The 10286-nt window shown below is 41.2% G+C and overlaps 1 protein-coding gene across 1 annotated transcript; it reads left to right on the top strand.

Annotated features, from left to right (window-relative positions):
- The first annotated feature begins 4227 nt into the window (after window positions 1-4227).
- On the top strand, window positions 4228-8279 carry LOC123166402 (OVARIAN TUMOR DOMAIN-containing deubiquitinating enzyme 1). The gene is made up of 11 exons (XM_044584200.1): window positions 4228-4364; window positions 4455-4574; window positions 6446-6529; window positions 6607-6660; window positions 6764-6823; window positions 6913-6996; window positions 7093-7209; window positions 7305-7360; window positions 7430-7485; window positions 7569-7675; window positions 7913-8279. The coding sequence occupies exons 2-11, from the start codon at window positions 4563-4565 to the stop codon at window positions 8135-8137; spliced, it is 855 nt and encodes a 284-aa protein (XP_044440135.1). The 5' UTR covers window positions 4228-4364; window positions 4455-4562; the 3' UTR covers window positions 8138-8279.
- Window positions 8280-10286: the final 2007 nt, after the last annotated feature.

Here is a 10286-nt window from a genome sequence, read left to right as displayed (position 1 = left end):
TAATAGTTCATGTTTTTTAATTTTGTTCACAAATTCAAAAAATGTTCTGGAAGTTTTAAAAAGTAAACATTTTTATTTTTTGTTCACAAATTCAAGAAATGTTCCCCTTTTTCAAATTTCTTCACGTCATCAAAATGTTCCTGTTTTACAAAATTTGGATGAAAATTCGAAAAATGTTTTTATTTTGAATTTTTTTTCATAATTTCCAAAAATTCAGTTTTAGGAGGTCATCGATTCGACCCAATAAATGGACTGTGGTTTTTAGGATTTTTTGCGAAATAATGTTTAACATTAGTCTCTGTCGTATATGTCTTTAACTGTCTGCTGCTAGTTGAACATGAGATGGTCATCGTCGCAGTGGTTTGCACAGCAGGCGAATTGGTGCGAAGTCGCGTGTTCGAGTTACAGCGCTAGGGCGATTTTCCTTTTTGAGATTTTTTCATCTCGGGAACGTGCCGTCGCGTGCCACTGTAAATGGGCCGGCCCACGCTAGCCGCTCCTGTGCGAAGCCGCAGCGAGCGGCCTATAGGAGCTCCCGGATTTTCCTGCAAGCCTTGCGTGGAGAAATACAGATACAAACATTTGAAACTGTTGACCAAGCATTTGAAAAATGCTTAATGTGTGTACTCTCTCCTTCCATCTATATAGGGTCAAATGCGTTTTTCGAGGCTAACTTTGACCAAATGTTAGAGCAATAATATATGACAAGCAAGTTACGCAAAGCATACTGTCAAATTCGTATATGTAAGAAGCTTTCAATGATATAATTTTGACATTATACATCTCATATACTATTAATCTTATCAATAGTCAAAGACGGTCTTGAGAAACGCATTAGGCCCTATATAGATGGAAGGAGGAAGTAGATAAAATGGTTATCATGTATACGAAAAATGTATAAAAAATTGATCATGTATATGGAAAATGTAAATCAAGCATTTGAAAAACATTTGAAAAGTATTTGGAAAATCTTAATCAAGCATTTGAAAAAAGTTAAATGTGTATGGAAAAAAAGTCGACCATGTACTAGAAAAATGATGAATTTTTTATCATGTATATAAAAAATGTTAATCAAGCTTAAAAAATGTTGAATAAGTATTTGAAAAAAGTTAATCAAGCATTTGGAAAATGTTCAATATGTATAGAAAAAATGTTGACCATGTATTAAAAAAATTATGAAATTTGTTTACCTTGTATATAAAAATGTTAATCAAGCATTTGCAAAAATGTTGAACAAGTATTTAAAAAATGTTAGTCAAGCATTTGATTTTTTTTAAATGTGTATAGAAAATATGTTGACCATGATTTATAAAATGACGAACTTTCTATCATGTACATAAAAATGTTAATCAAGCATAAAAAAATGTTGAAGAAGTATTTAAAAATGTTGATCAAACATTTGGAAAATATTTAATTAGATAAATGCCACTATAATTCTACCAATTCAGATAAATGCCACTTCAACTTTGCATCATCCTTGTGGATGCCATAATGTAAAATTTCTGTCTAAAATACCCATGTCTTCCTCCTTGTCTTCTTCTTCCTTCATCCATCCTCCTCTCACCCGAAGTAGCAATAGCCCACATCTCCCCTATCGTTTCAAAAGCAGCAGCTACAGCTTATGGTGAGGCCTCTTCGACGACTCCCTCCCCCGATCTCCGTCCGACATATCCATCCCGCGTTCTCCCTCGGGCATCTCCTTCCAGCGCGTCCTTCATGTGGCCCACCTGTCTCCCGCCAGTAGCGCGTCCTGCATCGCCATCCTCACCATGTCCTTGGCTCCCCGCAGCAGCGCCGCCGGCCACCGCAGATGTCTAGGTAACCACATCACCCGGAGAGGCATAATCCATCGGATTCAATGATTTGGGAGAAGATCAAAAGACATGCCAGATCGCTGCAGCTAGCCCCTGCTCCCCGCCAAATCAGTAGCCACACAACATAAATTGTGCACGTAGCACACATCAGCAGCAAAATACAATGTGTCGGGGCATGCAGCAACAACATGAATGGTGGCATCTCCGATGAGTTTTTGGGGCTCCTGTATGTGGCGGTGTATGTTGTTCTCCCCCCCATGTCTCTCTCTTCTGGCTGTTGGCGAGCAAGGGCTGAATGGCGAGCAGAAAGCATGGTGGGTCGATGCAGGGGTGTAGATGTGTGCGAGTTGTGGGGTGCGGCTGCGTGGCGTCCTGCTGTCAGGTGGGCCAACAAATCCAATGTAGCAAGGCAGCCATGGCAGCACCTACGCAGAGAGAGAGGGGGGGGGATTGGTCCGCGCCATGGGTGATTTAAAGAAACAAGAGGAGATGAGGACATAGTGGACGAAGGAAGAAGAGGACAAGGAGGAAGACAGGGTTATTTAATTTAGTCAGAAATTTTAATCTATAAGGGTGATGCAAAGTTGCAGTGCATTTTTCAAAAAAGGGAAGATACAATGGCATTTCTCTGATCGGTAGAATTGCGGTGGCATTTATCTAATTAACCCTTTGGAAAATCTTAGATGTGTATAGAAAATAGCTTGACCATGTATTATAAAAATGTTAAACTTGTATTTGAAAATGTTAATCAACAATTTCTTAAAAAATGTTAAATATGCATTAAAAATGTTGACCATGTATAAAAAATATTAATCTTTTATTTAAATTTTTTATCTTGTGTATTAGAAAAATGTTCTTGACGAACATGAAAAGTGTAGAATGAAAACCAAAAGAAACAAAAAACACACCCAAAAAAATGAAAACCAAAAAATTAACAAAAAATGCAATTTTTTTAAAATAAAACAAAATAAACAAGTGCAAAAAGTATGGAAAATAGTGAAAAGTGATAAATAAAGAAAACCAAAGAAAAACAATAGAAAAAAAATGAAATGAAAAGAAATCAGAGGAGAAATGAAAGAAAATAGGTGAAAAACAAAGAGAAAATGAAAAAGAAAGAAAAAGCAGTGAAACCGAAAAGACGGGAAGAGAAGTATTAAGAAACCGAGAAACTAGTGCGAAAACAGAAAAGTTGAAAAAAAATCTAGCAAAACCAGCGAAGGAAGCTCAGCCAGCCCAACGAATGAGCAAACGAAGCGCGGCGAGCAATCGCGAGCGAAAAAAAAAACTAGGCCGACCCGATAACTTCGTGGCAGAGGAAAGATCTTCAGGGAGACAGAAGAGTCTCGCTTAAAGCGAGAAATAGTCGTCGCGCTCCCCTTGTCACCCTGACAAAATCTAAGTTGTCTTCCTGTTCGAGGATGGTTTGTGGGATCGTCATTAACGTTGGAGGGACTCCATGTACGGTCTACACTGACTCATCTTTTTCCGCTGCACTCCGGGAGTCGGCAACGATCGTTGATCACAATCCATTATGCATCTTCATATTGCTTCTGGGTGACCGTATAGGGCAGAATTTTTTGTTTTCTACTATGTTTTTCAACAGGTCTGCGTGGCAGAGCCAGGAGGTTGGCCTGATGAGGTGACAACGCAATGATGCCAGGCCAGAATCTGCGAGGCCATAATGTCAGAGCCCCTATGCAGCCAACGTGACAGAGCAAGTCGCCTGTTAAAAATATGTTCATGTTTTGTTTTTCATTATTTTTTCACAAGTGAAAAATATGTTCATGTTTCCAAAAATGTTTGAGAATTTTAGAAAATGTTCGTGCTTTGAAAACATTGTTCGGAATTTCAAAATTTTGTTTCATTGTAAAAAAAATCACATCGTCATTTTTCTAAAAACGTTCGAGAATTTCAAAAAAAAATTGTGTTTTCAGGAATTCTCCCTGTCTCTTAAAAAAGTTGTCGTTTTCGAAATGTTCTCATTTTTGCTAAAGCTGATTTTATTTTTCTCATAAAAAATCGAATGAAAAATTTCGATGATACTTCAAGAAAACGAACGATTTTGATTTTTGAAAACCGGTGGTACAGTAAGCGTGCAGGCCGCTAGAATGAATCGTTGCTTCAGAACGGACCCAAATCGACCCGTTGGTACAGTCCTTTGTAAATGGGCCGGCCCAGCCGTTGGTGCGTTGGGGCTCTCTGTTGGGAGAGCGTCATATAGGGCCTCCCCTTGCCACCCTCGCAAAATCTCGCGCTGTCTTCCCGTTCACCTACCTTCCCGTCCCCTTGCCCTTTCCGTTTCCCGCCTCCCCAACCGCATAGAATGGCCGGCTCCGGCGGCTCTCCCGACGCCGACGATCCCAATTGCGGCGGAGCTGGGGCTGAGCCCTCCAGGACTCCTCAAGAATCCGACGACCTCTACTCCGCGCCCGCCTCCCCTCTCAGCACTCGCCCGTCCGGTCAGCCCCCGGGGACTTCGGTCGTCGCCAACGAGGGCTCCGCCTCGTCCTCCGCCTGGCTATCTGATGACGACGACGAGCCCACAGACAGGTACAAGAACCCCGCCTCCGTTTCCTTCCTCTTGGGACCGTCGAGCAGAACCATGGGAGCGTCATCCTCCTCGTCCTTCTCCTCGGACAGCTGGATCGGCAGCGACCGTACGTGCGGCGGCGCCTCGACCTCCAGCTCTCTGGACGCCTCCAACTACAGGGATCTCTACAGGGATCCACCCTCTGAGACTCTGAGTGGATGTATAATCAGGTATTGCAAGAAATCCAATGCGTTCTTGATTTGGGAATTTGCAAGAAACCTAGTACGTTCTCGATTTGGGAATCATTTCTGTGGATGTTTTGACCAAGAAAGATTGATCTTGGACTTGTGTGTTTGAATCTTTGATTATGGTTGCAATTTTAACAGTGCACAGGCTTGGAAAGATTCACGAATGTAGGTTCTTGTAGGTGTCCATGCTTAGAAAGATTCGTCAATTTGGATTTTCTGCATCGTCTTATACTTGTCTAATACCCTGCAAATATACAACCTACTATCTCTTAGATAACAAAAAGAAATGTGAGAGTTGATAGCATATATTATGCTTTCCCTACTTTCTTGCTAACTCTGTTGGGGATGCCAATGATTTACATGGTCGGTCTTATGCAAGGCTTGTAAAATCATAGCACTGTTAAAGTCCTATATGATTGCCTCTTTCAGACGTAAGCTGGAAAATAAATTAAAATTTACTCCCTCCATCCCAAATATAATGTCGTTTTCCAAGCTATATTGTGGGACGGAGGGAGTATATCTTGCTTCTGCACCTCTTTATATTCCATATTGAAATGTCCCACACAAAAAATTCCATATTGAAATTTGCGTGCTTCTGTGTGTGGAGTTGTGTTATTGATGAAAAGTTTTGGCTTTGCTCGAGCAAACCCATGACTTCTATCTTTGCATACTTTTTCTTGGACGTGTACATAGCCCGGGCCGTCTTTAGAGTGTAGCATTGTACTATGCTAAATGACATTTGTTCATAGTCACTTCTTATGGATTTCACATTTAGCAGTCCATGTTATCTTTTGGCTTTATATGAAATTTAGCATTATAAATTAGCCAAATGTAGAAAAATAGAATATTGGCATAGATAGGCAGCAACAGAAACATGAATAGTCTGCACCCTTTTCTTTTCAAAAAGGGTGCAATTCCCCGGCCCTATGAAAATGTCTGTACCTGTGAAGGTCTAGCTGAGAATTTTGTTTGTCACAAATCTTGCTAATTTAAATGTCAGATATTTATTATCCAACATTTTTAGAATTCCGTATAAACTTAATTTGAACCGTACCACCAATTTCTTTGTTAAATATTACATTTGTTGCCAGTTATGCAATGGCTACTTTTTTTGTTGCATTTTTACAAAGCCGATGTTTACAATCGATCTTAGGTATCAATAACAGATACTGTTATCAGATAAGCTACTCTACAATGGTTTGCTTACTTTCTTCATGAACCCTCTTCTATGCTTGAAATACTTAGTGCTCTTGAAGTCCCATATGCTTGGCTCTTTCAGGTATAAGGTGAAATTTTTTGTTGGCTGTATAAAATCCACCATCTCGTAGATGTCAAAACAAAATGTGAGTCCACACCAGATATTATAAGTTCAGCTACGCTTGGTGGTTTCAGTAATTTCTTGCTTAGTCCATTGGGGATGTCAATGGTGCTTCTTCATTTACATGACCAGTCTTCTTTGCTTCAACTTCAAGGCTTGTAAAATCTTAGGGCTGTTAAAGTCCCACATGATCGCCTCTTTCAGGCATAAGGTGGAAAAAAATTAAAAAAATTGTCTTGCTTCTGCACCCCAGTATATTCCATATTGAAATGTGTGTACTTCTATCTGTCGAGTTGTGTGTTATTAATGAATAGTTTCGCTTTGCTCAAACATAAGTTTGTAGCACACCAATATTTACAGTTCTTTGCTTTCTCAAGTTTCCGCTTTTCTTATAGAAGTGTTGGGTCTCCTACAGCCAAGGCCGCAATTGTAAACAGTGACTACAATCCGAACTCAGATTGAAACTAGGCATCCTGCAAACTGTTCACAATTCTTCTGTAAATAAAACAAAAGTTTACGTTTGTTTTGTTTTCAGATTCTGGAAGCTCCTTTTTGGAGTCACGAGGCATCTGATGCTGTGAGGGCTTCTTGGAGAGACGAGTACGAAGCTTGTGATGATGTAAGGATTGCTTTTAAAATGCTTAGTTTAATTAACTATGCTTCAACACTCATTTCTTAACCTCTTTGCACCTTCAGTTTTCTATGGTTTTGCAGACATCACAAAATGGCTGCAGAAAAATTCTTCAAAAGGTTAACTTCAATAGGAAATTCTCTAATTTTATCATTGAGGCTAGAGATGTCAATTTGGTAAAATTGCGTTGGTTTAACTAATTGAATTCTTGTTTTGGTGCAGGAACCTTTATCATCTCTACCGCATGAGTTTGAAAACGAAATTATGAAAGATAAGGCCAAAGTAATATGACTTGTGAGCTGTTATATTTCTACTTGATTTGTGTCCTCACTTGTTTGCTATGTTCTCATCTATTGTGTGCGATTCTGCAGAAGCTTTTGGCTAATTACTCTGAATATCGGAAGGTACCTGGAGATGGGAGTTGCTTTTACAGATCGTTCATATACTCATACCTGGTACATTAGCATCCTGTTGCTAAATTTCTTCCAGTTCTGCACCTTAAAGTTCCTTGGTGCTTGGTGATGATTACATGTTGTCCCTTGGGTCTATAGGAGCAGCTTGTGAAAGTATCTCATGAGGAGGAGCTACGTTTACTTGGTGCACTTGAACCAATGTGGGAGAAATTCCAAAGGCTTCATTTGCCTGGTTCATATTCAGATCTTCATGATGTAAGGCTTCCTGCATTGTTTCATCCACCAATTTTTTAGTTTTGAACCGCTAAGTGCACTTAAGTTATATATTAATAATATTGTAATTCGTCCAGGCTTTTGTGGGCTTTATACTGGAATGCATGGAACAAAAACAAAAACTGTCAGTAAGGTGGGTTTGCATTAATATTTTTGCAACAATAAACTGTGTTGCGTACTTATGTTATAAATTTTGTTGCAGTGGCTATCAAGAGTGGCTTTTCCAGGAGAGTCAAAATGAGCAGAAGTTTGCGAACAGTGAGAATATACAACAATTTTCTTAGTTATCTTGCCAACTTACTCTAATTTTCTGACTCCAACTATTTTTGTTTTGTGTTTAGTACTTTTGTATCTTCGACTTGTGACAGCTATTGAGATATGCACTGAGGTTGAAACTTTTAAGTCATACATAACCGAACTTGGTCAAGGAATGCCTGATGCAATAGGGGTGAGTATTTCCTTTAGATGGTGCAGTAATCTTCTATGCATAATTGAGTGTCATATGTACATTAGAAGCAAATGGTATTGCCTTTCTTGTCTGCTAGTTATGATCTGTCTGTGTGATGGAACTGCATAGTAGGAGCAAAATTTCATCATAATACTTGTACCAGCAACTGGAATTTTATGTAAAAGAAATTATGTGAAATCCTCACTATCAGATGCCTTATGTGTTTTTGAATTGCAGTACTGCCTGGAGGAGGTTCTCCCAGTGGAGGAAGATGCACAACAAGTGAATCTCACTGCGCTCACCAATGTCCTACAGGTGCCACTTCGAGTTGTTAACATTGACGTTTCACCGATTGAGGAGCCTAACATCCACATCATCTACGAGTCACCAGATTCCTCGGTTCCTACTGTGACACTACTGTATAGACCAGGGCATTATGATATCATCTACGAGAAGTCATAGCTGTAGACTGTAGTAACAGATATCATATGACATGTCACGGGAGAGTTGCTGGCCGCGTTGCGATATACTGTACTCTTGTTGTGTACATCAGCTGCACATATGCACTATTACTGTTTTCCTTCCTTATATATGTGGGGTGAAGAACTACAGGAAATTGCATTGTGACCTCTTTCCAAAATGCCACTGTTTTTTGGCTAATCTCTAAAAATATCACTAGAATATGACCTCTTTCCAAAATGCCACTCAGTTCTCTAATATTCCCAAAAAGCAGTTCCATTTGTTCTCAGCACATTTTGCTAGTCAACTCTGGACCTGGATCCATGATCCATGGGTTGTTTGAACCAATTATGTTAGTCTGATCCTTGCAGGAAACTAATTATGTCAGTCTGATGCCGTTATGATGTGATAATTCTGCTTTGTATGCTATTTAATCGTTGTTGAAATTTATGTATTATATTTAGGCAAATTGCTGAAAAAACTTCTGCTGGAAACAAGTACTGCTTCATTTTTCTTCTTATGGTGGGGGTGAAGAGGTGAACAAGTGATGGCAAAGCGTATGTTCGGTTGATGATAGGTATAAATTTTGTGGAGGGGCGGCTGTGAAAGGGCGATTCCCCCTTTTCCATTGAAGTAGGGAAGGGGGTGATTGATCTTTTTTTGAATCAGGCCTTACTGACCAAGTGGTGGTATAAGCTTCATTGCGGATGAAAAGAAGTCCTTGTGATCACCCTCAAAAAAAGACTAACCATCATTCAACATAAAAAAGAACCATTCAACATATCTCAAAAAAAAAAAAGCTAATCGCTGAACATATCCTCGTCCCACGCGGTGCTCCGCCTCTCCCTGAGCCTCTTCAGATACACGGCCATAAACCTCCAAATGAACTCATCATGCCCGCGACAGAAGGCGGACAGCTCCTTGACGCCATGGCATGCCAGGGCTTGGGCTTCAACGTGCCGGGACAGAGCGGCCAGAGCCCTGATGTACATCACGTACGCATGGGGATCCATGGGAAAGGTCGCGAGGAGCGCCTCGGCGCGGACGCGCTCCGCCCCGCCGCCATTGTTGATCTCGAACTCCAAGTAATCCCACCAGCCGTCCTTGGACCCGAGGAAGCCGCAGCCCTGGGCCTGCGCCCACCGCTGGCTGTCGACGTCGCCGAACTCGTGCTCCCTCCAGAACCAGCCCCACATGTGCATCTCTCCATCGGGAAGTGCAGCGAGAAGTCGCTCGTAGATGGCGCGGGCGGCCTCGATTCCGCCGCCCTCCTCCAGCTCGAACTTGACGAAGCGGAGCCACAGCTCGCCGTTCCTCGGGTCGGCCGCCGTGCCAGACTCGAATTCCGCTCGCTTCGCCTCAGCGGACATCGCTGTGATCGCTTGATCAGCCATTGGTTTGGTGTCTCGTCTAGTCGATCGGTTGTCGAGCCTTTTTTTTGAACGAAAGGTGTTGCCCCCCCTGCCCCAATTTTATAGATTGAAGCAGAACAAAGCAGTCACAAACCAGTTTTCGAGCCTAAGCAAGGAAATAAAACTACCCTCCAAGAGACTACGCTACCTAGAGCTCGAGAGCAGAAGTTCTCTCCAACACAGCAGGAATGAAATCTAGGTATTATTATTACAGAGCCACAGCGGAAAGAAAAGGAACAGTAACAGCTTCTACTCTTTCCACCTCATGTGCCCCTCCCGCACCTTACTTCCAGGCAATCCGCATCAGTTCTCCACGTCGCTTGTCCAACAGGAGGATGCATCTTTGTAGCAGGGTTGCTTGAGCATCGTCGCAGAGAACCTTCCACTGGTGCAAATAACAACTTAGTTTTGCAAGAATGCAGTTCATGTTTCTCCATTTCTGCCCCTGAAAACAAAATTTGTTTCTTAGTCTCCACAAGCTCCACAAGGAAGCAGCTATAACCATGTTTAGCACATGCTTCTTTTTATGCACTCGCCAGAAAGCAAAAATGTTTTCAAAGCTAGTTATTCTATCAATCTCAAAGAAATCAGATAGAAAGCCCCACACATGTTGGGCCACCACACAATCGAACATCAAATGCTGAACAGTTTCAAATTCAGCACAGAAGAGACAAGAAGGATCCTCCACCTCTCTCCTTTTAGCAAGATTATCCCTAGTTAGGATTTTGTTGTAAGCACAC

Source organism: Triticum aestivum, chromosome 7D (genome assembly GCF_018294505.1).
Source record: "Triticum aestivum cultivar Chinese Spring chromosome 7D, IWGSC CS RefSeq v2.1, whole genome shotgun sequence".
Taxonomy (NCBI): Eukaryota; Viridiplantae; Streptophyta; class Magnoliopsida; order Poales; family Poaceae; genus Triticum; species Triticum aestivum.
This window is presented reverse-complemented; position numbering and strand designations above follow the sequence as displayed.